The sequence below is a fragment of the Sparus aurata genome, chromosome 16, assembly GCF_900880675.1.
Source record: "Sparus aurata chromosome 16, fSpaAur1.1, whole genome shotgun sequence".
Taxonomy (NCBI): domain Eukaryota; kingdom Metazoa; phylum Chordata; class Actinopteri; order Spariformes; family Sparidae; genus Sparus; species Sparus aurata.
Genome location: NC_044202.1, coordinates 19,933,698 through 19,961,662, shown reverse-complemented (window position 1 = coordinate 19,961,662; position 27,965 = coordinate 19,933,698). Strand labels below are relative to the sequence as shown.

The following is a 27,965-nucleotide window of genomic DNA, read 5'->3' as shown; positions in this document are numbered from 1 at the left end:
ATCAAACACTGCTCCCTGGATTGTTTCCTGAATTTATGATTGAAGGTTGGAATGTGATGAAATGAATAGTCAATAATTAACTCTTAGTATTAGTAATATTTATTAATAAGAAACAGATGAAAACAGGAAGATAGAAAATCAAACTTACAATCCGGTATAGGTACACACCTTGTGACAGAAGTTTTAGAGTTGTTTTGTTTGTCTATAACGTGTAGAAAATGTGCATGTTTCTTTGTGTCTGAAACCTTAAATGTGTTTGCATAATGTCTTTATTTTGCAAAGCACAGAGTGAAATGATAAGCCCACATTACAGTTCTACTAATGATACAAAAATGCAGTAACTCATTCTATCATCTTAACATGCAGAAAGTTTCCATATACAAGCTAACACAGTCTACAAAAGGTTTCAAGCTAAAAATACCCTGTAGTCACAGTTCATACTATGTCATGACGAATACATGTTTTCTTTACTGTGCAAGAAAGCAAATATAAAGAAAAGAGTGAAACATCTACTCCTATATATCCAAGTGACTCATCGATCCATCTCTCTTGTTGGGTTAGGTGTACATTGAGATGCGAATCCACTGAAAATAAAGACGGACACAGGTTATTTATACAACATATACACAACTGAACGGAAAGCATAAATATAAGATCAGTTGTGTTGTCAAGATTAACTCAAGTAACTACACCCTGGATTTCTGCAAGAATCCTCCCAGCATGTTTAAAAAAAAGCAGCAGAGGATTAAGAGAGTAGTAACTGTAGGAGGGCCCATGGTTTGGTAGTGTTAGGGCGTTTTCACACCTGCCTTGTTTAATTCGGTTGAATCGAACCCTGGAGCGTTTACCCCCTTGGTGCAGTTCGTTTGGAAGGTGTGAACACATCAATCGCACTCGGGTGCTAACCAAAACAACCGGACCGAGACCTTGTGGAAGAGGTGGTCTCTGTCCGGTTCCAAACAAACTCTGGTACAGTTCGTTTGTGGTGAGAACATGATCCAACTCGATCCGACACAACTGCAGGAAGCATCAGTGCGTAACCCCGAATTTCCACTGGATACGTGTCCGCTGCGTTACGGCCCGATCAGGTGTTTTGCTCTGCCATCCACCGTCTGGTAACCCCGGTTGCGTTTTGAGTCGGACACGGCGCAGTACAGTAGACAGCTGGCGTCTCGAGGCCGAGGAGTTTCCGCGATAATCACATGATCACTCGCTACCGCAGTTATAGGTCTGTGTCATAAAATCATCAACACGAAGTATTCCCGACCGAAGGATCAGCAGAAGAGCTTGTGTTTGTCTCTTTTTTGAGATTTGTGTGCTGGTGTAAACACGGAGTGTTTTATTTTGAAAAGTAACCGGATGTCATATTGTTGTTGTTTCAGTGCTTGACTTCCTGTCTGCTTGGTGCTAAATTCAGCTGAATTGCTGCTTCGTTTTCGAAATTTAGCCCAATTAGAGAGCAGTTTCCTCGCACATCACACATTTTGGTCCACTTGTAAATGCTGCTGTGTGAACACAAACCAAACTCGAGGTAATATGCAACATTGTAACAAGTTGGTCCCTGATTCAGACCAGAGAAAACGAACTATAGGTGTGAAAACGCCCTTAGGCGTGGGGGATGAGGGGAAATGGGAAAAGACTGGCACATAGTAGCACACACACACACACACACACACACCGTGTATCGGCCATGAGTAGCTACTTCCGGACTCTCTGTGTCTCTGCTGGAAAGACAGAGGGTCTGGTAGAGCTTTGATAGTCATGAGATGCATATTTATGTCCCTTTCAGAGACCATGTTTTAGCTCAGCTACCAGCTCTACAAGAGGCTCACCTTAGCCTGTCTGTTTGTAAAGGTAAACTCATACTCAAGGTCAAGGTCATACTCAAAACAAATATGGGGCAGCATATCGCTAGAATATCTGCTAACTGCTGCAAAATGTAGCTAAGTTAGCCCAGTTAGCTCAGATAGTGGTGCAGCTAGCAGTCCAGACTGGGAGTTTGGAGTACCCATTGATTATGGTGTCTAGGGCAGGAGCTTTGGACCAAGATGGGCTGGGGCTAGATACTTAGCACACAAGCTCCAATATATATCTGTGCAACACAATACATAGTCATCATGCCTCCATTGATATTACTTCACATCCTGTTGATAAAATTATTAAAAAAAAAATGTTTATGTTTCAACCAAACCTGCGATGTTGCCGTAACTCTTAATATAGCATCGTTATCTGTGGGCAGATGATGTCACTGCTACTGAAGAGGAATAAATCCTGTTCATGTTCATGTGCCTATTTAACAGCCATGGTTTGTGAAAAGTTGCACCCATGAACTGCTGATAAGAAGAAAACAATTTATTACCTCAAGCTCACGAAGATTCATGGATTTTCCATCAGACAGTTGTTTGAAGATTTCTGTTGAGCAACACAAATTGCTAATCAATCATATCACATTAAAGATCATATTGATAACATTTTTATGTAGACAAACCAATTTTAAAAAACATCTACATTTACCTTGCTTATAGAAAGATGCAGAATAAGAGTAGATTTATCTCTTTTCCTTAAAAATATTATTATGATTTTGAATTGATAATTCTGAAAATGTTTGTCAGATCCAAAATGATTGTTTTGTTTAGGTTTGTGTAAAAATTCTGGTGGTTGGTTTCAACTTCCAACAAGGTTTCTCAGCCAATAGTGGAACGCCATTGATAGCACGTGTATCTCTGTTTCGTCAGTATCAAGAGTCTTGGTCCTTTCCAGTTTGTAGAAAGAAAACATAAGAATTGTTGAGTTCTACAATATGTGACCAGCATACTGCTCTAATGTTATCTAATGGTAGCGAGCGTAAGCAATGGTAACGATAGCTCGCATCATTAACGTTACCATTTGCTAGCATTTGCAATGTTAGCATTTGCTAGCATTAGTAACATTAACGTTTTATAGCTTACGTTAGCAACAGTTCAAACATGAACTAGTGTAAGCGACAAGCTAGGGCACAAACTGGCAACCACTTGAGGGGGCAGATGATTCAAACAGCAGCGTTGTTTTAACGTATATGCAATGGAAGGAAGGAGATGTAATGCCACATTTAGAATGAATGTAACACCTTTATGTCATAAGCATTACACATTGTGTACTTCACTGCATCCTTCTTATTGGGGATTCCAATATGAGGATATGTTTTTTAAATTTATTATGAGATAAGAATGGTAATCAGTTACTCCTTATAGTGTTATTTCCATTATATTTCCCACTTGACTTCACTTACTTTGCATACAGTCCAAGCGAAGGACGAGACTGATGAAGTTCTCCAGTGTCATGTGTCCAGAGGAAGCACTGTAGCGCAGAACCATCAAATTGAGAATCTCATCGTTGACCCTTGTTCCTGTTCAACACACAAAAAAAAAGGAGTTTAGGTGGAGTTTTGGAATGTATTTTTCTAACATCTTAATGTGATTTTACATCTTGAAGACAAGATTTTCAGCATCAACACACATGCACACAGCTGGTTACTTGATTTTTAGTAGTATATCATTTTAAAGGGGCATTATGTATGTTTTAGAGAGATTCAAATTTAAAGACTTTTTATATTTACAATATTAGTGAGATAATAATACAACTCAAACAAACAAGATCTGAACAAATAAGCTGCTCTCAGAGGAAAATAAGGTAGAAACGTGGCAGGATCTGGCAAATACAACAGTACAACAGAATTACAGTGTGTTGTCCTTTAAGGTCTGTTTGTTTATCCAGTTAATTAAGTCATGAAAATGAAGAGTTTGTTTATTTAGTTTGTTCAAATGTCTTCCTCAAAACTACATAGTTCACCTTTGATACATTTATAATCAAGCATAGCTGGTCTACCTGCAGCTACAAATGCATTCCTCAGCTCACTCAGCGACAGTGTTCCTGTTCGGGAAACATCTGTGAGGAAGAAAATTTCCTGGACAAAAAACAACAATCAGGTTATTCTTCCAACTCTATATTTAGATGCATGTGCATTAATAATACAATAAGTGGCTGCTATACAGTAGGGCATTGATGAATACTGCATTTTAGTATTTGTCGAATACTTCCCAAAAGTCGACTAATAGTCGAATATTCGTCTGGTTTTTGTTTGTTTTTTTAAATCCATGCGGCACCGCTGCTGCCAGACCTAGCATTGTCATGTATAACGCAGAACACCATCAGGCCCCACTCACTGATTGTGTCCGTCAGTCTCTGAGCGATGTTAACAGCGGTGTGCCGCTCTGGCAATGCGCAGGTGCGGAGGACTTTTGCCTTCACCTCACAGGTGTCGGTGAGATAATGCGCTGTCACGGTGATGTATGCCTCCATGGTGGGAGAGGTCCATAGGTCTGTGGTGAGTGAAACACTCTGATCTTCATTTCTATGGCGGTTGGACAGTGCCAATGCAAGGATTACCAGGAGACAGAGAAGGAGCAACCTCCCCTTCCGTCACCGCCTGACCGTGTGGATTTTTGAATGGGAGTGAATGGGACAGCAGATGAGACACCGGCGGCAACTTCACGGCGAGTGCATTGAAAGAAAGTGTATCGACGGCGACGTGACGACGGCGTATGTTAAAATTACTAACAAAATATACGCCTGAAACACACGTTGTCACCAAAGTACGTCGTCACACTCAGAATTTTTTAAGATGAAAGGTGCAACATGTAAGAATTGGCAGACTATAAGTGCTCAAAACAAATAGAGGGTAGCACATCTCTAGTATAACTATTAACAGCTACTGTGGGACAGTGGCTTAAAAGGACACCCCCCTACATGTTTATTTGTTACCTCAATAGCTCACCTGGTAGGAGTTCTGCAACAAATGCCCGTTGCAATTTTTACTGGAGCGGCACGGGTTTGAGTCTTGTTGTGTTTCCTTTTTTTTTTTCAGCCAGGTATATTTTATTTTATTTTATTTGTGTACCATCAATAAGTATATAATATAAAAGAATCAGGTGGAAACATGCAATATACAAAATAAAGTAGACCTATTTAATAAATGTTATAGGCTACATGAGATGCTGATATAAAAATAAATAAAAACAATCTTAGATAAATTATGTTAATATGTTGGTTGATGGTATGTGCGCGCGCGTGTGTATGTGTGTGTGGTGTGGGGGGGGGGGGGGCATGACGGCGTAGGTGTGGCGACGTACTTATCAACGACGACTTGCACTGGCGACGCCAGTTCAGACGTTGATGTCACACGAGAGTCTCCTGCGGTAGGGGTACCCTGGCACTATCCACCCGCCATACATTTCAGTTGCTAATTGCACTCGCAATTCATCATACTGGTGTGTGATGTTGTTCCACAGTGTCCTATGGGACGGGATAATGTAACCCGGCTCGAAAAAATGGATAATGTCCTTAAAGCCATTTCCAGACACTGCAGCAAGCGGTCGCATATCCTTCACAATGAAATTCACCAACAGACCTGTTATTTTCCTTTTTCTTTGGTCGGATATCTGACGTGTGGAGAAGTTTGTCTTGTTGTCTGTTGTTGGTGCTTCTCTATTCGCTAACGTCGCCGCTGCTGTAGCTAGCCGTGACCGGGTGTAGCTTCAAATGGTTATGCAATGTAGTCGTACTGCCATGGTACTTTGGGGTAGCCTTGCATATATTGCAGCTAACGGTTTTATCTGTTTTGGTAAAGTATTTCCAGACCGTGGATACTTGCAGGCGAGTATTGAGAGCCGCCTCAGCCATGTTACTTTCAGTCTCCTTTCTCTTTTTTTTTCGTCTCCTGTCTGCTGCTTGGCGCCCCTTGCGTGTTGACGACACACACACATACACACACACTGCACTAGTCTCACATGCCCCCAGCTGCATATCTGCGGTAGATCAGTAATGTAGATGCCTTTTCACCGCTTTATTACAGCACCAGGCTTTTGAAAAAAAGAAAAACAAGAAAAAGACGAATACTCGACTATCACGCACAGCGTCGAATAGTGGTTTTGATAGTCGAATATTCGATTATTCGGTGAAACCCCTACTATACAGTAATACTGGCTATGTAAATAAGATAAAATCAAAACTCTTTCAGTCAGTATGAAAGGTTTAAGCTTAGTTTCTTTTACCTTGTATTTGACAACCTTCTTCCACAGACGAACAAATTCCTCCCCATTCAGTTTGCCGGTGATTGATGACTTTTTAACTCAACATTAAGGTAACAATTTAAATAAAAATAAAAGCAGTTAGCTTTTGCACAACATTGTATGATTTTAGGTGTGTAAGTTATACCAAATAATAATTCATAAAACATGCATCACAACAGGATACATCCATCAGAGCAACCATGCTGCGACAGGCATCAAGGCAGAAGCCTCCAGATTTCAGGTCTCCTACAAACAAAAAAAACCAAACATAAATCAGCGCAAGGCAGTGCTATTTATGATTATTACAATGCACTCTACTGTACTTGGAACTCATACTGTTTTATTAATTTAACAGTTCAAACCTTTCAGGATTTGATCATTTAGCAGTCCCTGGAGCTGCTCAGCACCCACCTCGTCGTACTAGAAATGAAATGAAAACAAGATATAATGGACTGTGGTAAATTTTTGTTTAAGATTGAATTTGTGTGTTTTCTCACAGCCAAAATATAAGAAATAAAAAATACTGTCCCCACACTAAGCCTATAAAGGCAACTAGTGCATTTGGCTTATAGGTTGCTTTGATTGCTATTTTAACCTAAAAGAAATATCATTGCAGGTTACATCAGCAGAACTTTCCAACAAACTGATTGATGAACGGAACTGCATAGCTGGTGTCCATTAGTTGACCTCATTTTAATTCCAGTTCCATGACCTGGAACTAGACCACTAGCTGCAAAGCTAACTGAGCTAACTTGCTAAGGGCAGCTATCGTTTGCAGCAGTTACCCTGGTGAAATACTGTCCCCTATTTGTTTGAGTATGAATTGCTCAGGTGGCCAATTCTTAAATATTGCGCGTTAAAACAAAACATGTGAAAAATGGTGGATTTTATAAACATTTCTAATTGGGTTGTCAATTTGGATTGATTTATTTAAGAAAAAATCCCATACATTACTAATCATACAACCTTCCATTTTTACTTGGTTAACATGATGGAAGCAGATGACAAAATGCTGCTTGGAAACTAAATGGAATATGTACTTCTAGTGAACACTCAGAAGGAACTGTTGATACCACTTATGTGGTATTTGGTGGATACCTCCTCCGCTGACAAAATGTATACACCACCATCAAGAAATACAATTGTATCTCAAAATTGTATGGTGTTGATAGAAACTCATATAAAGTATGGGATTAATTTAGATGAATAAATTACAAAGCATGTGATTAATGAAGGGTTCCAAACAGTTGGGCTTTCTGATGGGCCAGGTTCTACCCATACAATCAGAATTGGAAACACTAAGAAAAAGGGATTTAATATGGGGTTCTGAAAGGAGCCTTCCTAGAGGCTTCAATGTAGAACCTTCTGAAAAGGTTCCAAGTGGAACATGACAAAGAACCCTATATGGTTCTAGTTAGAATCTTTATTTCTAAGAGGGTAATCAGCAATACATATTTTAAATGGACAAATATTACCTTGTCAGAGTATTGACGGAACAGATTTTTCTTGTGTTCAACATCCTGAACATCAGAGGTCATTTTGATCTGAGAGATAAAATTAGGAGAGAAAGTATAAGAAAAATCAAGCCGTTTTACTACAAATGATACTTAATTGTCAAGACATTTTTAATGTACATTAAAGTAAGAAGATGTAATACAATGGCAGAATAATATGAATACCAACAATTTTACAATATTATATATAATCTTGCAAACCTTTTCAACTGGCTCTTGAGAATGGTAACCAGAGTTTTCACTGTGGGGAAAGACCAAAGACAGTCCAGATCTGATTACCAGTACTGTGGGACATATACCATGCAGATACATTTTTAATGACTCATATTTGTCATTTCTTGTTGAGAAGCAGAGAATTGAAAGAGTGAGCATACTATCCCTGGGACTCTGATTTGGAGTGGATGGTCAGAATGAAAGAGGCTGTCTCCTGGGGTTTGTAGGTAGATGGCACAATCAGGTATTCTCCAGGCTTCAGCAGGAAGAACTCCATCACCTCACGTGCGTCCATGAATTTTGTAGTTTGGGCAACAGGTGCATGGGTACTGAAGAAAGAGGCTGGGAACTTCCCTTTTTGTGCTTTGTACTGTAATGATTAATAGATAGATTTATAGCTGTCTATATCAGAGTTGCACAATGTGGGTAATGAATGTTTATTGTGTATAAGGATTGGAAGTTTCTTACTTTTTCAGACACCTTGAGGTAAATCAGTGGAAATTCATATTGGGGGGGGGGGGAGAAGCAGTCAGTTCAGTTAATAAGTGTCACATTTTCAATTAGAATATTGTTTTATCATTACATGCTTGGAGTCACTTGAAATAATCTGACAAGGCTTAAAACTGTCTTGTGAGCTAACTGTTGTCTAACCTACAGACAGGTAGGACTTTGCTGGTCGTCCAGTCAATGTGTTTACTTTGGTTTACTGGGAAAAAAAAACACTTAAGTACTGTACTCAATTAAAAGTGTTGTTAGTTTAAAAAAAAAAAAAAAAAGAAGACATTTTAGAAATGATTTTCAGAAACAGTAAAAAGGCCTCACTGAAGGTGGCAGTTCATACACATTGCAGCAAATGTAGAAAAGCCACCATTAGCATTTCAGCATTCAAACTTTGCCAAACTTAACACACAGTCATGTAATATCAATCAAACACTCGTGCTTGCCTGGTGGGGCATTTAACCATAGATTCATGAATGTAGATGGAACCTTTTTTAAAACTATGCCAATGCGCAATATTGCTAACCTTAATCCATAATTATGTCATCCTTAAATTAAATGTATTATTGTGCTGTGTTGTGAACGACTCTGAACAGAAGAAGCCTCAGTTTTGAACTGAAAAAGCCTCTCAAAGCCCAAAAAGGCTCAAAACTGTGGTCAACAGATAATGTTGTTCCATTGTTGTTTTCACATACTCTGACAACTTCAGCTGCCTTCCATGTCTACTGTATGCATGAAATATCCATAATAGTAAACAGAATATTGGGTAATATTTACCTCAAATACACAGTATCCAATGTGGAGATTTTGGGCCAGGCGCCTGTTTCTCTTGTCAGGCTTTTGCATGAGAGACAGCAGAATGTTTTTACTACCATTTTCCGCAGAATATTCTCCATGAATCGTGACCCGAAACTGTGGATTAGTCCAGAAACTGTCTGCAGGACAACAAGAAAAACAAAGTTTGTTTGCACTATATGAATTCGCAAATCATAGCTATGTGATTAAACTACCACTATTAAAATTAAAACGTATTTATTATTTATTTAAAAGAAAATTCAGTTAATAATCTTCAGTAATGTATGACTAAATCTACAGTTTCATAACTTGAAACATATGGCATTTGTGATTTGCTCACCTATTTAAGACTAAAGGACATGCTAAGTCAAGTACTTGCATGAGCTGGAGAGTATTAAAGTTTCGCGAGCATTTTAACAGAATTCTATTGCAACCTTTACCTGCCCTGCTTCAACGTTGGGGAGTAGAGGGGCCACAGACATGTTGATTTTTAAAGCCTTAGGAACAATGCAAGATGCTTTCTAGTTTGACACCATGTTTATTAAATAACACTAATATACTGGTGATCCACCCATTATTCATCTGATTTTCAACATAACACTTTTCCTAGTGCCTGGATACAAGTTATTGTGATGTTACTCTCATGAAGCCAGCAATGAAAGACCTATAAGCATATAGCATTATCCAAAGTTGCTGAGAAAGCTGCCAACTGCCAACGTATCTCAATACAAGCAATTACTGCTTACATCTACTGCAGTTTGGTTTCGACCAAATCAATCCACTGAAACAGCTACATTTCATGTAATAGAGCAAAAAAAATCTGAGCTAGATAAAGTAGGGGTTGGTGCTGTATTCTTAGATTAGCGTTTTGGTTAAATAAATCACAATGTTCTTATTTCTTTCTTTTAAACTTTCCAGATTTCAGTTTTCATTTAGAATGCTGGCATGGAGGTCTTCAAGCCTATCTGATAGGTTGCAGTATGTTAAAGTTAATGAAACATTGTCGAGCAATCTGAAGTGTACAATGGGTGTGCTTCAAGGTTCTGTGTTAGACCTTCTATAATTTGATCTTTATATTAATGATCTCCATGATGTGCAATGGGATAGATATACAAATGTATGCCAATGACACTGTTTTATATACATATGCAAAGGCAACTGAACCAGCAGCTGGGAAGTTGACGATTGCTATGGAAAGGATCACAATTGATCAGTCATGTCTTAGCCTTAACGTACGCAAAACAAAGTGAATGTTCTTCTCCCAAACCAAAGACTGAGAAGATTGAAACAGTAAATTAGTTTAAATATTCTGGCATAGACTTCTGGGTGGACCATCTCCTGGATGGTGGCATTGAAAGAGAGCTCCCGACCGGATCAGAGTAATCATTAATATACTCCCATACAAACTTAGAAATTCATTTTGACTAAATGCTTAAAGAAAGGGGGTAAGACATCTACCAAGAAACTGAGCAATAATTGCCACAGAAAGCTGAAGTGAGCGAAGAAGACGAGGTACAGCTAGCTAATAATTAGTGGTGAATGTAAATAGCAGCAAGATGGGATAAATTATGCAAGCTCGAGTGGGGAAATTGCTGATTTGGAGCTTATTCTGCAAGAGTTAAGAGTGATCAGCAAGGAAACCAAAGAACAATTAGAGACAATTAAGGAAGAAATTTTGAAGGCGAACATCAGATTGGATTAAGCGGAGGAGTGTATCAAGAAAGCAGAGGAGAGGCTCCAAACATGGAAGAAGTCATGACGGAGATGCTAATGCCTCACGTGAAGCTAGAGGATAAGCTAATAGATTTGGAGGGTCGCTCCAGACGTGAGAACGTGAGGATTTATGGGGTGCCAGAAGGCGCAGAGAAGGAGTCACCAACGATGGTTACATTCTTTGAAAATTTACTCAGTGAGGATCTCAGACTCACTAAGGACAAACCCGACTTTCAGGTGGTTACTTTGCTGCTGCCATTGCTAAGGGCCCCTTTCACTGGACAGGAGGAAGGGTTCCCCTTGGAGCCTTTTACGTGAGACTCATGAGGGACAGGCCAACAGACCCCTACGTAGAAAGTCTCACAGACTATTTGTTAAGGTGTATGTCATTTAGTGTGATGTTTGGTTATTAATTTGTTCACTGCCTGTTGATTCTAGAGGGGAAGGGGGAGCTTACCAAGTTAAAGTTAGCAGTTGAGCTGGGAGTCACTTAGATGCAAAATAGACCTCAATATAAACAGGGTACTCACTCCAATTAAGAGAGGGGAAACTTGGTCAAACTAAAGAAAGAAAAATCCAAATAGGATACCTGTGGGAAACTCACCTAGACGACTTTCAACATGCTAAATTAAATAAAATGGGATTTAAATATATGTACTTCTCCTCCCACGGATCAGGGAGGTGGAGAGGAGTGGCAATTTTGATATTCAGTGCTGTAAATCATGGACACATATTTAAATATAGAGATATAGAAGATAGATTTGTCATGACTATCCACCTGTTTCCTCGGGAGCCTATGGGGGCTGCCATGACAGATAACTACTTCCGCCGGCGGTTTTCTGTTTCCGGTTGCCTTGCAACTGCATGATGGCCGCTGCCGCTAAGCTAGCCCTAAACAACTAGCGTTAGGTCATAAGAGCTAAATTGTTTTTAAAATGAGCTCAGGTACAACATGTGCCGTTGTTGGTTGCCACAACAATTCATGAAAATTGAAGTTTTTTTCAGAAACGTCTCGTGTAGTACATCAACCACTGAGACAAACTTGTCCTGCCCTGCGCCCTACACGCCATGCTGAGGAAGGAGGAACGGAGACTAGCGCGGCTCGCGGCTTTGACACTAAAATAAATATTTGGGCTTATGAATATCTTCCACAGAATAGCTGCTGCATGACTTTCCTAACCCGGCAACGTCCGAGCAGCCGCCTTTCTCCACGGCTTCACTTTCCTTCAGCATTGTCCACGCTGTATGTTTAGCTTGATTGACACTCTGGCTGGGCGCTACTGCTGCCTTCAGAAATATAAACTCGCTGTGTTTCTTCAACAGTACTTTCCCTATTTTGTTACTGTGCAGGTAGTTGTATGCTTCTGTGCTTTTGTAACTGCGTAATTCTCCACCCGTCAACATCTTCAGAAAATATAAGATAAGCATTAGCCCGACGTTAGCTACATCGCTAACGTCAGGCTAATGCCGTGCTAATGCTTCATGTCATCTGCCTACTCCGTGAGAACTGACGGGTGAGGCACTGTGAGAACTGTCCTCACGACTTATTAAAACATCTGTACTGTGTATCCACCGCCGATTTTTATCCATTCTGTCGTTTTCTTTGTGTTAAAAGCCGGTTTTAGAGCGAGCATGACAGCTACATTAACGTAAACACCGAGGTCATCCAGTTCAACTGGAAGAGCATAACCGAATACCGCTATGAACCATGGGTAAACTCACGAAGTCAGGAATAAGGTGGATAGGCAAAATGATGAGTCTCTTCAATGTGTATGTCCCTCCTGGTAGTGACTGGTCCTTTTTACATTTCTTTTCATTAATGTGAACAAAAAGCCAAGGGATTTTGATATGTGGTGGTGGCTTTAATATTCGAAACACGAAGATGAACTCTTCTAATGGAAAGTCTGAAGCAAAAAGCATCAGTAAAATAATCAATACTTTGCATGAACTGGATATTGCAGACGTGTGGAGAGAGGTGAATCCGACTGGTCGAGACTACACACACTACTCTTCTGCTCATCAAGTCTATTCTCCGTTAGCCTACGTTTTTACATTTAAAAAAGACCTTTACAGATTTGATAAATATGAAACAGGCCCCAGCACTCTCTCAGATCATAGTCCTGTTTACATGTTGGTCCACCTTGATACTAAGATGAAGACTGCTCTCTGGTGGTTGAACTCAAACATAATAACAATAATCCAGCTACCAAGGAAAAACTGAACATTTAATTTAAATTGTACTTGAAACACAGTGATAACAAAGAGGTGACAACATCTCTGCCCTGGGATGCACTAAAAGCCAAGATTAGAGAGAAGATAACAGCCCATCTCTTACAAAACCTCTAAAACTTGGAAGACAAATTGAAGAAACTCCCCAAAAGAACATTCAGAAACTCTCCAGGATAGGATTAAATCTACAATTATAAAACTAAAGAAAGAAAAAGATATATAGATAAATACACAAGAAATAAAAACAAACAAACTTATTCTTACAAAGCAACAATATGACAAGATAGGAGGGAGGTCAAGCTTTTATCATATAAGATACGAAAACAACAAGCTGACAAAACAATACACAAAATAGTAAGCCCTACAACAAAATTAATAGAAACTAGTCTTGAAAAAATCTTTTAAAAACTATTACAATGCACCATATTCTCAACCACAAATGAGCGATGACCACCAGATTGACGCCTTTGTGTCTTTGTCACATTTACTGAAGGACACAAACTATCAAAAAGATAAATTAATATCTTAAATATGAATAGAATAACTAGCAATTGGGAGACTAAGGGGTGAAATCTTCAGGGACAGATGGTTTTACCTTGGAATAGGATAAAGTAATGCAGGACCAGTTAGTTCCAACACTATTGACAATGTGTAACTGGGTGCTGGAAAAGAAAAAAAGATCCCTCTCCTGGAGAGATGCAATCATTTCCATCATTCTCAAGGAGGGGCAGGACAAATAAGAATGTGGGAACTATTGTCCTGTTTGAATTTTGATTATAAACTGTTAAACACCTCCATATTATCTAAAAGGCTGGAACTGATCCTACTAGAACTAATACATACAGACCAGACGGGTTTCATTAAGCATAGATAGACCCAAGACAACATCAGGAAAACAACACACGTCATGAGATGAAATTACACAACAAAAACTGGAGACTCTTATTATAAGTTTAAATGCTGAGAAAGAGCTGAGAAAGAGCTTGACTCAGTATGACCTTTTTTATATGAAGTATTATTAGAATTTGGATTTTATACCACCATAATTGAAACATCTGCAGCACTCTATTACAGGGACGTGCACATGATTATAGAGGGGCAGGGGCTCAAAGTCCGAAGAGGGCAGTATGTGCGTGCGCAAAAAAAAAATTCAGGCCTTAATAGCACAATATGTAGATTGATTAATGTAAAATTAATGAACAAAGTACTTATAGAAAGCAAACTTTTTAGCTGTATATCCTGTGTAGCTGTGAGTGATATGCAACTAACATTTCATTTATATCAACAAATTATTGTCAACATGAGTTTATTCACATTATCATAATACTGAGGTTTGGAAGACATGCAATTCAGCCCTGGTTCTTAAAAAGCAATAAAACACTGGTTTATTATTAAGCTATTTATTGGAGGGCAAGTGCAAACTAGAAATACAGGCTACACATCTAAAGATGTGACAAAACCAAGAAATGACTACTGTGACTGCTACTGTGAATGTAAGTAGGAACAGCAATGTTTACACACTCCCAAAACTTGTGAAAATGCTATAGGAATATGGTTTACTATCTGGATACAAAATTAACATGAATAAGACCCAGTTATTGGCACTTAACTATGACCCACCAACTTAGATAAGGAAACTGTATAAATGGAATGGGAATGCAGAGTATATAAAATATCTGGGAGTCACATTGCCAAAGGACTATTCAAAAACTACAACTACAGACCTTTAAAGTCAAGGATAAATCCAGACATAAAAAGATTAAATGTTATCCCCTTTTGAGTTTAAGCTCCAGGATTGAATCAATGAGGATTAATGTTCTTTCATGAGTGCTGTACCTTTTTTAATGTCTGCCAACTTAAATGCCACCCAAACAAAATTTAGACTGGGACAGGTTATTATTAAGATACATATAGCAAGGGAATAAGGCCAGGAGTAAATATAGAACTTTGCAATTAAACATAGAAAAGGGCAGAATGGGCCTTCCCTGTCTACAAGAATATTATTACGCAGCTCAGCCTAGACAAGTAGTCTGCCTATAATCACCAACATACACTATTTACATTACTCTCCTGCCTGTCAGGTCGCACTCGGGGATCAACACTTTTTGCCTTCCATGACGGCGACGCGCAGGAGATGCAGCAGCTAACGTGAGTAGTTGTTCTGAATGTTAATGTTAATGTTCTCAATGCTATGGTTCATGAGTAGAGACCCTGGTGATGCTACGAGGAAAGTTTCATGTTGTGTCGAGCCTTCTTAGTGTTCTAAAAATAGCGATTTTGATGCTAGCATGTCTTGCCCCTAGCTCTCCCGTTCAAAATTAACGTGCCGAAAACTGAAACTACGGTAAATCTTAAAAGTGCCTCTTTCGTCGTAATTATGCTTTTACACGAAGGTTTGACTCATATTCAATCCCAAATAAAGCCTCGGTTGCTTTTTGGCGAGAGTTTCGCTTTAAAGTTTTGCACCAAATAAAAGTGATGGCAGATTTAAGGAATGGACCTCAAAAGGTTTAACTATCTATCATTTTCATTCACAAGGGAGCATTCCAGAGCTTTGAAGCTCTACAGAATAAATATGGGTTGAGAAAAGATGACTTTTATAGATACTTGCAAGTTAGGCATTACTTTAACCAAAACCTAAAAGAGGCTTTAGAAATAGGTGAATGAGAGTTTCAGCAGGTATTTCTATCATTACTCAATTCCGGAACATGCAAAAAAATCATTTTTAGATTGTATATTGGAAACCAACAATCGAAGCAAGACAGCACAGAATAGAAAAGAGGCAAATGTTCTGATTTCTGCTGAGAGTTGAGAGAAAATATGCCAGCGACAGTGGATCTCAAAAGGTTTGAACCTATAGAGAGAATTTTCCTAATACTGTGTGATTTTTTTTGTTACACCACTATCCAGAAACAACATCAAGGTGGTGGTGTTGCTTGTTTGAGACTCTGTGGGACTAATGGAGCGAATTACTTTTATTTATTCTGGAGTTGCCAGGTTATTAGAACATTTTGGGAGGAGATTCATAACATATTTGAGGTAAACATCCCCTTCAAATGTGAAACTCTGTATTTGGGTAAGATATTGTTCGGAAATTGGAATTTCGATAACAAAATGCAACTTCGTATGCTACTGGTAGGATGCAAGAAATCCATCATGGGAAAATGGTTTAAAGTAGGAACTGGTAGACATCGAGATTTACGTCATGGAGTGCAAATTTGTAAAATAAAATTACCAGATGCACTGTAGGATTTTTGGAGAAGCACCATCTTCTGAGCTTTGACAACTTTAAACTATTTTCAAATGTGTGTCTTGTGAATAAAAGGTTTGGCACCACCGAATCCATAGTCCATAAAATCCACAAGAATATCTTCGACAAGAGAATGTTTTGTACCCTTCTGTTGCACCGCCTTTGGGCAGTCAGCCTTCTCTGTGAAAGCCATGACTCAGTGGAACACTCTTTAAAAAGAAAAATCTGATGAAAGACACTCAATTTTGTAACTACTGATGTTATATCACTGCCTTTAACTTGAATAACATATTTTGTGTGTGTGCGTGTGTGTGTGTGTGTGTATGTATTTTGTGCCTGTGATGTACTGATCTGTGTTACTTGGCTGTTTACTATTGTTTTGTTTTTTTTGTTTGTTTTTTTCAGTGATGCCTATGTGAGGTTTTGATTATAACTGGCCAAGGGACTACAGATGTAATTTATCTCTAAGCTAACTCTGGTGCAATGCATCAACTGGCAACATTAATGTTTAATGCTGTACATGGTCCCTACAAATAAAGATGATTTAATAATTTACTGACTGACCTGGAGTAGGAACTCAATGTGAGATAAAGAAGTGTGTTAAACAAAGGTTATTAGTCCTAACTTATCTTATCTTAAGCACTTCAGACTGTGGGGTCAGGGACAGTTTTAAAGAGTCTTAAGTTAAGTTAGGGTGTGAGAGAAGCTTAACAACAGTACTCTGAGAGTGTCATGACTCAGGATTCAGTGTCTTCTTGTTGTCTGTCATGTTTTGATTCCTTGTGTCCTTCCAGTGTCTCCTGTGTTCTTCCCTCTGTGCTCTCCCCTCCCTTCTTGTTGTATGTTTGTCTCCCTCTATCTGCCAGCGTTCTGCTCATCAGCCAGACTCCTCTCAGCTGCTGATCTCCCCTCACCTGTTCCTCATCTTTTCGTTAGTGTCTGTGTGTAGAGTCTTTGTTCTCACTGCACTGCTTGTCAGTTCATTGTGTGTGATGTCCCCAGTAAAGTCCCTGTGTTCCCCCTCGTGTCATATTCTAGACAGTGAAATGATGATGAAGCAGGCTTAGGTGCTAAATAAATACTGTGATAGTATTTCAATACTCCACGGAGAATAGAATAGCCTGTAGTCAGCAGTTGTGCCTTTCGCTGTCAGGACTTCTGTAAGGTTGTGATGTCACAACTATACAGCCACCTCCCTCAGAACATTAAATCATTTAAAAAAATTTTAGCAGACACAGGATTCCCTAAAAATGAGCACAATATGGCACCTTTAAGTCAGTGTACTCATTATAACTGAAACCATAATAGTTTCCTAAACCTTAACCAAGTAGTTTTAGTTCCTAAACCTAGCCGTGTGACCACGAAGGTCCAGTACACTTGTTGGCCCTATATTTAATGATTTATATATTGTTTACATTACATATCCCTCATCAAATTTAGCAATCTTTTACCAGATTTTGTAGACAAAGTTTTCCATTTGCATTCATGTTGTGATTAGTCATGTCACAGACAAAAGGGAAATATAAAGACTAAAGAAAACAATTGGGAAACAAACTGACATACAGTACATGCAATACGTCAAGTTTGATTGAATTTAAGAGTACATCCTTCAAATACCTCTGTTATTCATGCATCCTCCAGCAGTGGTTCCTGCAACCCATCTGCCCTCATACATGGTGGTCTTCCACTGACAAGAGGAGCTTCCATCTAGGAAGTCGGGACACAGGCAGCAGATGTCCATATCTGAGTAGTTCCTGCAGAAGTCTTCCAGGGTCATCCTGTTAAAATCAGAGATTAATTTGATCACATTTATTTTTTTCTTCTAGATCTGTGCTGAAAATATAAAACCCTAAAATTACATAATCACTCAGTCAGCTTCATCACATGGTGGTCAATATCAGTAAAACCAATGAGCTTGTGGTAGACTGCTACTGTATGTCTATTAGTGTTAGAGGTAATGGGTTGTTTCATACACATGCATACAACCCAGCAGCACAGCAATTTCAAGATTCAAGCCCAAGATTAGTGACACTTATTCAGTATCTGACCAAATATGGAACAGGATCATGATCTTCCCTTATGTTCCTGAGTTATGGTTTTGAAAAATGGCCAGCAAAGAGGTTTTTTTTGTTTTGTTTTTTTAAGAACATTATGATTTCACCATGATGGTTAGCTTTTAACATTTTGGATATAAAATTCCATCACTTCATCATTTTATTCTATCAGACCCTTGGACTAGTTTTTATAATACACATCAAATATATATTGTTTTACAGTTACTCTAAGACATAATGCTTTTATTGAATCGGTTTTATTATTTACATTAGCAGCCTGCTTGTGGAACCTCTCTTTGAAAAATAAAAGTTCACTTAACCAAATAGTAAAGTTGTCCAGCAGGCTAGTAGGTGAGCCACAGCTCAACATGGAGACCTTGTACACAAAACTGCTACAACGCATATATGGTTCAGTTTTAAAGGACAGTTCCCACCCATTGCACACTGAGTTTCAGCTTCTCCCCTCTGGGCACAGGTTTACAATCCCTCAGTGTAAAACAAAAAGACACAAAAACAGCTTTGTCCCTGTAGCCATTACACTGAGGAATAAGTAATAACTTTATTTTTGCACAAGTTATTAATTATTGCTGCTTTTACTTATTTACTCATTACTGTATTTATTTTATTTTACTTATCTATTTATATTTTACCCATTATGTCTGTTTTTACAACCTAAATATTTTTTATTGATTCATTTTGTATATCTTCTTCTTACTATTAGTAGTACTATTTCACTATCTTAGAATGATCTGGACCTGTAAGAACTTTTTAAGAACTTCTAAGAACTTCTTAATTTGCCATTTTTTTATTTCGACTGTCCTAAGTTGGAGGATGTGTGATTGTGTCTCTATGTTTTCCCATATGTGTGTATAAGAACGCTACTACTGCAAACAAAATCTACCTCTGGGAACTAATAAAGTTTATTTTAACTTGAACTTGAACTTGATTCAGATGATTAGATAATTGTCTTATATTTGATTATAAGATTACCAGAACTCTCCATCATCAGCCACTGAGAGGCACATGTCCCGATCTTCAGCACTCACAGTTTTCCACAGAGATGACCTTGAAAATGGTTCGACATTTAAGTAAGAGAGAAGACAAGTTATGACCCGAGGCTGACAGAGAAGGCCTCAACGTATGCAAATACAGTACAGGTGATATGATCTGCAAAAAAAGAGGCCCATTTAAAGAGGCCCATTTAAGCTGCCTTTAAGGCATTGCATTACAGTGGCTTTCTTCACCGGCAATACAAAACCAGTTTAAAAAGACCAGGGGGAGAGTTCTACCGGACAGTTTAAGCAGGCTCCCATTATCCCTGCTCCACATAACCTTTTACATACTTTTACATCATCTATGGGAATGCACAGTAAATACCACTCACAGGATCATATTTCAGAAAAGCAAGACACTTGGCTGTTAGAAACCTGTTGGCTTTCACTAAAAGCAGATTTGAAAAGTGGTGAAATGCATCCTTAAGAAATGTGTTTTGCGTATGACAATAACTACATCTTCAATTATTTTGTCGATGGAAAATAATTTAGTATTTCTACAACAAAACATAAGAGCCATGTATTTGTAAAACAGTCACTAGTTGTTGGGAGTTGTTCTTACCAATCACTCCAGTCTCCTTTCCACTCCCCTTTTCCCCAAGGGTTCCACAAACGCACCAGCTTTACCAGTTTCCCTTGGCTTATCACCTGCAGCAGGCATCATGGATGACGGCACCATTGTTAACATATGGGTTCAAATGCAATAACTTATTTATTAAATCAGTAGTAAAATTGAGCTTCAGTCGGAGTTTAAAAAAACAGACAGTGATCTGTATGATAACTATCAGAGATGTGTTAGAAGATTTTTTTCTAAATCCAAATGCAATGCTACAAGTGTATTTCTTCACCTCCTTCACACCCGTAATAGTGTAGGCATGTCCTTGGACCAATCCATTCGGCAATACAGTGTTGGCAGGAGTGTCCTACAAACCCAGGACATTCATCAATGCTGGAAACTGACTTTCCCAAGATTTCAAAATTAAAGGTGCATTATGTAAGAATTCTAGTTTAAAACATTCAAAGATTAGCTAGAATAATCAACAGAATGTGAAGAAATAACAGTTTATGACATTATGTTAAATGTGTCTATGCAATTTGAGGCTGGGATATCCACTGAAGTTAGCATGCTAATGAAAATTCTTTCACTGGAAAAATAGAAAATAGAAATAGAAAAACCCTCCATGATTTCAAGAACATAAATACAAAGAGTAGTAACTGATCAGTTGGAGGTGTGGCAGATGGGTTATGCGCTTCTTCAGTGATTACCTGACTCCCTTTCTTAGAAAAACATCTTAAAACAAGTCAGCTGACACATTAAGCATTTCAGCTGCTGAAATTTCAACCTGTCTTTGTAAAAAGTAACATTTCACTTTATCGTTTATCTCGTTCATCTCTCTAAAACGTCTAATATGCACTTTACAAAAAAGATGAAAATTGATTGGTATATTTGTGCCTACCCCTTGAGATGTACCACAGCCCATCAATGACTTGGATTGGCCAGCTCTGCACATCAGCTCCCATAGGTTTAATGGAGGCGCTGACAGCTGGATATACATGTGGACACCACCGGTGAAGTCCATCAAAGCCTCTGCAGGAGTCCCAGCCTGCATGTCAGTGTAGGAACCACACACCCTGACACAAGTGGATGTGATATTAATTTCACAGATACTCAAGAAAATAAAAGCATATTGCGATAAGAAAACATATTTATGTCTGAGAAGCGATGTATTTTTCTTTGTATACTTGGCGTAGGCTTTCTCCAGCAAAGCAGGCCAGAACTCATTTGGGTCTTTAGAGTGAACGAAGATCAGTCTCCCATTGATTGTTGGTAGCTTGTCATCAATCACCACATCCACCCACCTTCCAAATCTCCAAAACTGTTAAAGAATATATAAAATGACATTTTCTATTTGATATCAAAATACCATCAAATGACTGTTGACGTGAAAGTAAAACATGACATTGCATGTGTCCTGACTTAGGTCAATATCATGTATACATTTCTGATTTTCACATTGTTATTCATAATAAGTGACATATATTTTTGTTGTTTTGCCTCTGCCTAACAAATGTGATACTTCCACATAAAACATTGACCTTCAGTCAGGTATTTTTATGTGAGACACGTGCTTGGATGCTTAGTGACTATGCCAAGCTAATAAAACCCTCCAATGCATGAACGTAAAGAAGAAGCCTTGAATAGTTTGGCCTTATTGTATATGTAAAAGCGATGTCCTCTTTGTTTCTACACTTAAATCGGAAATTCAGCCAATGAACCTGGTGGTTGTTAAACTTCATTCTTGACTTCATTCTTGAACTTGAAAACAACAGTTGACTAGACTATCTCCCCCGGCCACTCTGGAGGTGTGAACACCATGGTCACATGGTCTTCTACTAATAGAGACCATGTGATATGATAAAAAGCTTCCAGGACAGCTACCAGAAAGCCTCTGAGGTGAGATTATGTTATCAGCTCATATTGTTTTATGTCATTTACTGAAGCAAATACAAAGTGTGTGTCTTGCAAGAAACAATATTAAAATTCTTTCATAAATCATGATGAGATCATTGTACCGTCTGCTCTACTCTACTCGAATGTCTCACTATAATCAGTGCTCAGTGATTGAAGTAATAATAACTGGTTGCGCTGTCAGTATTTACCCTGAAGTGGAACAGCCCGCAGTATTGCTCATCAAATGTTTGGTCAAGAGGAACAACTTGCCCAAGGATGTCAGACTGGAATGTCAAGGCTCCAATAGATGCAAGAAACCAGCAATTACCTGAGTAGAAGATGGCCATTGAGTTGTCAGAAAACACTAAGCCAAACCACTGAAATGTTATAAATTAAATAGGTTTTTCCTACCAAGTATTCCTTGACCAAAGTCAAACCTGGACACCCCATCAAGTACAAAGGCTGGATTAGGAGCAATGTTCTGAAACAGAGGAAAAGTAAAAAGATAAATTAAGGATAGGTCTGCATTTTTCAGGTCTATCTTAATACAATAATTACATGCCCACGTGTACATTTAAACATTTATTGGTCACTATATTTACAACTACTTTTCATACAGTTTAAGATCCTCTCCTGCCATGCCCTTCATTCCTCACAAAAATGGATATGTAAAAAGCTAATTTGAGGCTTCAGCATTCTAGCCAGCTGAATCAGGCAGGCATGCTCCAGAGGTACAGTCTTTTAAGTAAAGATTTGTTTCACTTTGGAAGGATACTGGCCATGAAGTGTTAACTTCAAGGCCAGCTTTGACAGATAAAATAATAAAAAAGTTATTCGATAATGACACAGTATCAACACAGTAAGGGACTGTACAAAATGTTTTATGCGTGGCATCAGTAGTATCCCTCAGCCTGGGATATCATTTGATAATTGAAGCTTGATACGTGAACACTATTTAATTATTAAAGTTAAGTAATATAATATATAGTAATATTTTTTTACAACAGAAAGGTGTTTGTGTAATAATTGCTACGCAGAAGTGCAAGTGCGCAAGTGACACTGCTGCAGGTGTCCTACAAAGCTTTTATTGTAAACAGTCCAGATGTCTGCTGTGGTAGAGACATGTTGTAAACCCTCAAATATTTGTTTTAGCTCAACCTGCATTTTAGCATATTCTCTGTCTAAATAGCTGAAAAACAACTTCCTGCACATTAGCCCCGAGCCTCTATTTGTCACTGGTATTTTGCTTATTAGTTGCCTGAAGACAACTGACTCAACAGTTGACAGAGGGTGCATGTCATCGACAACATACCTAGTAATCAATTTATCCAGCCCTGCCTGACTTATCGGCTGCACTGCAGTCCATGTAAAAGCTAGCTTTGGTTGTTTGCATGGAGTGGCGCCTTCAGCATCCGTAGGGCTGGGATCTTTCATTACTAGCTTTGTCGAAAAGCGTGTTGCTTCAACAGGCGCTTCAAAAGATTTGAATTGCTACTCTTTGATGTGGATAGGTTATTTACACCTGCACATAATTGACAACTCACTACATTTTTGTCTTTAATTTTGACGAGCACAAAGTAATGTTCATACTTCCAGGAGAGAAAGATCATTCTATCCGCACTATCGGCTATGCTGTGGTTTAATGCTGACTGACTGATTCGATTGGTGTATCACTGCACCACCATAAGGCCCTATGATTTTAGATCAGAAGCAGTAGGCCAACATTGCAAAATGAGGCCCCTGGACTGAAGACACAGTGTGCTTCACTGTTTTCACACTTTTGTTTTTTCATGATTTTAGGCATGAACACAGACAGTTTTCAGCATGTAGGTTGCTACCTTGGAGGTCTTTATTGTTTCCTGTAGAGACTAGGATTTTGATAACAGTAAAACGCAGATGGATAGCAGAGGGGAGCATGCTGACTACAAGTGGCCATTGGCCAGTTTATATGTTAAGTCCACATTCGGTAAGCTAGACTAGCTTCAGCCTTACTCACCCCAATAACTTTTGTACAGTCCCTAAACATAAACCATCAGAATGGCATGTTGAGAATTGTCTGTTTTTTTCTGTTTGACGACTGGCTTTCACTCAACAATCAGAAACTGGTGTGTCTGGATAATTTTACCGTGTCAACCAGCAGCTGAAATGGGAGTCGTTCAAAATATTTAAAAAACAAAACAATGAAACATGAAAATGTGACTGTCTGAATCCATCGAAGATGCTTCCATTAATCTCAGCTGAATCAGTTTATCTCTCTGCTGGTAACTCCAACAAACTGATGCTTGATTAAACTTTAACATTTATTGTGACACAGGTTTAACCCTTCCAAATCACTCACCGCTGGCCTCAGCCACACAACTTTTTCCAGGTCAGAAGGGCTCAGAACCCCATAGCCAATGGAGTTCCTGTCAGGGGGGAACATCTTATCGATGTACCTTAATCCTTGGATGACGAAGGACTGTTTCAGTGACTTGTAGTCTTGGTTGAGGAATTTCTCAGGGTTGGTGGCGCTCCCATATCCATTTTGCTTTTGACGAGCCTCCAAGATGTTCAGGCACACACCGGGAGGAGGCATTGTTGCAGTGTTTGGGCTATGTTCAGAAAATTTAGATGAATAACTATTTTGGCATTTACATTAAATGATTTGGCAGACAGTAGCAGATGAGTGGGAAAAAAACAACACAGTAGAGTTTTGGTCCACCACAGGCTGCCAGAACGGCTTCAGTACATTTCAGTATAGGTTGTGCAAGTGTGGTGATCTCTGCTTGACGGGTTAACACTATACTCTTCAAATGATACTCATGACTAATCACATGAGTAAGAATAACAAGTTACATTGTTCTGGAAATGTGTTTTGCCAAATCCCTCACATCTACAGCAGCAATTAGCATCAAATTTATATATAAAAACAAGTTTGGTTGCTGTTAAATGTTGACAAGCTCAGACATTGAAGAGCCAGCTTTATACTTGTTGTTTGTACCTCTAAAATGATGAAATGGATGAAAATTTATGTATCGCTGTTTCAAAACTACACAGCAAATAGCTACAAATGATGAGAAATATATATTTTGCTCCACTTCAGCTTTAATTCTTAATAATGGTAAACTTCAGGGATTTTTACTGCTATTTTCACTGTGGTTCAAGATTTCACCTTCTACTTAAGCAGTTCAGCGACCCTTTGTGCTATGCCCTTGTTTTTTTACCAAAAAAAAAAAAAATGAAAGTAAACTGTCGTTGTATTCGTGACAGAATAAACTGCAAAAACAAACTGAACTTAAATGACAACACAATTTCATAATGTTTCACTGTTTATAGTAAGGAGACCCAACTGCTTTTTAAGCTTTAAACGGTATTCTGGGGACCTTATTATTTTGTTTATTATTTTAACATTCTGAGTTTGAATTTCCTCTCCAAAAAACGACATAATGCCCCAACTGAATTTGAGAAGACTAGTTAAGGCAGTTTTGTAATGATTCAAAACATTTAAAAATTTTGAATCATATGAACTTGACATTAACTCAGTTGTACTCAAATCCTTTAGTTACATAATTTAACAGTTCACAGTTCAGTTAGAAATACTTGAAGTCTTCCAATTTCCATCAAATGGAATTACAAAGCTGAAAATACTTACATTTCTATTTTCTATATTTAAATAGGAACTGTTTCACTAATTATAAAAAACTGTAGCTGCTCTGATGTTGCTTCTTTTTCCACATAAGACTGAATTTAATACTAATAATATTTTTTTTCCTTTTCCTTTTTCGATTCAATTTAATCTGTTCGTATCAGAAATGGACTAAAACATTTGACAAAAAACTATGAAACCTACAAAAACATCAGTCTGCAGTATTGCTGTCCAATAGTATTTCTTCCTGTAATCTTCTAATCTAATCTCCTGTAAAACATATTAGATACAACTAATAGTATATATTCACATCCTAAATATTCCATTGACCTCCTAGATTGTATATTTGGGGCTTCAAAAGATATCCTGATTATGTATCCCTATACAGTGTAAAGTACAAAAAGTACAGTAATGTATATATTGTAGACAACTTTGTCTAGAGCTCACATATCCATTTTAGTCAGTCAAAATGAATAAAATAACATGCTGCCTGGTTTCCTGCAGCAAAAAGTGTCAGACTAGGCTTTAACATCAATATACAGCAAGCTTCTATATTGTGAAATGAACTGTTTTGAAAAGAAAGCTGTCTTTGAAGACCTTACCTCAACGGCTTGAGAGAGAATGAGTGGGTGGGTGGTTCTGCAGGTAAAAGCTCCTTGTCTTAAATAATACCTGTAAATGCCTGAGGCTTCCCACGTGTGCAAGGTGTTACTTAGTAGGACTGATAAGAAATCTTTTGAGAAACCCTATCTATGATCACCTGCCGTGTAATCTTGTAGTTTTGCTTTTGACTCCTATATGACAGACAGAGAGAAAGACAAAGAGAGAGAGAGAGAGACGGAGAGAGAGACTGGGCAACAGAGAGAGAGAGTTTCACATGCAGTAAAAGCAGAGCCTGTAAATAATAGCCTGTAATAAGCCTGTACTACTTTGTTTATACAGTACGGTTATCTTCAAAGCACTAGAGTAGAGGGCTTGTCAATTATCAGTCAGCATTACACCAGTGTCTTTTTTTTTTTTCTACATTTTTTTTAATGACTTCCATACCATTGTCTGGTTGACACAGTAAACATATCCAGAAATCATCCTCGAAACAGTTTAGTTATTGTGCTGAACATGTTAGACACAATATTTAATGATGTAGCGACTCTGGAATCTGGTGGCATTATTCTGGCTTCCAGCATCACAATAAGTGCCAGTCCCCAATGTCTATCCGGAAGAACATTTGATTGTAACGGCGATGATGATTGTAATTTACTTCATCGGTTAATGGTTTTAAAGTTATGGCTGATAGGTGTGTGATTTGTATGTATATTTGGCAAGAAGGTTTACTTCCACTTTGCTATCAATCCCTGAAACCACAATCAGCTCAAGTGGCTGCTTATGTTTACATTCCGTTTGGCACGAAGATGCAAGCGCTTCTCAAGAAATTCGAAGGCTGTGCCAAACTGCTTTCCATGGAAGAAATGAACTGATAAAAACCTGCAAGCTTATTCTTGTATGACAGCCCACTTCTGTGTTTAAGGCATGTTGAACACTGGGAGACACAACATGCACTGCCCCCTGGCTATGTTACCTGTTGCACTGAGAGTAAACTGAACTAGTAAACTTTGTGTGGGATTTAGTGGCATCTAGGGGTGTGGTTGCAGATTGCAGCCAACTGAAGAGCCCTGTTCTCACCATTCCCTAAAGCAGCGACTAAAAACTAGAAAATCGTGAAAAGCCCTCTCTCTAGGGAGGAACCCACTCCCCAGATATAAAGACAGTGGTGTCGATGGAAGATTAGAAGTCCCTTCTCCAGCAACTGCAGGAGGCTTCTGCAAAAATGTCCTGAGTGCATCTCAACAGTTACATGGTAGATTAGCCTGTTACTGTACAAGCAAGAACAGCCTGCACACTAGTACTTGCACCAGTGGTTCAACATAACAAAGTACTTATTTGTGATCATGCATTAGTAAAATAAAAGAGGTTGCACTACAATCTGAGTAACACATGCCCAACAATATGGGTAGTTATTTATCCATATTGGTCAGGGAATGTCAGCACAATGTTTAACATTCTAGGTAGGAGGATGTAACACTAAACAGCAAAGGCAGCATCTAACCAGACAGCAGCTACAGGTAACCAAATAAATTATCAGGCTTGACATTTAGATGATTTGTAAACATCTTTAGCAGCTAACATTGCTTTATCATTTAGCATTATTAGTTATTTTATTATTATTAGTTTTGCTTTATTTCAATTTAGCTAGCTAGTGCAAATTAAACTCTCTTGACCCAAGATGTGCAAACGTAACCCATCCCCCACCTTCGATGCACAGCACAGTCAGTGCTGAGATGACATGGAACCTCAAGTGCAAGCCAGGCCCGCCTTTCTTTCTTTCTTTCTTTGTTCTGGCATATTGAATAGTTTTAAAACAGTGAATTATTTGATCACTTTTGAATTCCTATTACCTACACGCAA

At 38.5% G+C, this 27,965-nt stretch overlaps 1 protein-coding gene across 1 annotated transcript; it reads right to left on the bottom strand.

The window, feature by feature from the left end:
* Window positions 1-76: 76 nt before the first annotated feature.
* On the bottom strand, window positions 77-26,271 carry LOC115565931 (calpain-1 catalytic subunit-like). The gene is made up of 22 exons (XM_030391602.1): window positions 26,105-26,271; window positions 24,216-24,468; window positions 22,289-22,358; window positions 22,087-22,205; window positions 21,169-21,302; window positions 20,883-21,057; window positions 20,274-20,348; window positions 19,988-20,073; window positions 19,364-19,438; window positions 17,937-18,097; window positions 9,110-9,267; window positions 8,303-8,314; window positions 7,996-8,204; window positions 7,823-7,862; window positions 7,583-7,651; window positions 6,470-6,527; window positions 6,292-6,353; window positions 6,090-6,158; window positions 3,865-3,943; window positions 3,269-3,385; window positions 2,360-2,412; window positions 77-584 (listed from the first exon to the last, which is right to left on the bottom strand). Exons 2-22 carry the CDS (start codon window positions 24,450-24,452, stop codon window positions 558-560), a joined length of 2,085 nt encoding a protein of 694 aa, XP_030247462.1. The 5' UTR covers window positions 24,453-24,468; window positions 26,105-26,271; the 3' UTR covers window positions 77-557.
* Between the last annotated feature and the right edge of the window lie 1,694 nt (window positions 26,272-27,965).

Excerpts from the sequence above, each read along its gene's own strand:
- LOC115565931 (XM_030391602.1), bottom strand. The coding sequence starts at position 24,452 with ATGCCTCCTCCCGGTGTGTGCCTGAACATCTTGGAGGCTCGTCAAAAG. Across the intron at positions 22,206-22,288 it reads CTTTGGTCAAGGAATACTTG|GTAATTGCTGGTTTCTTGCA; the intron begins GTAGGAAAAACC and ends TCTTCTACTCAG. Across the intron at positions 6,528-7,582 it reads TCCGTCAATACTCTGACAAG|TACGACGAGGTGGGTGCTGA; the intron begins GTAATATTTGTC and ends TTTCATTTCTAG.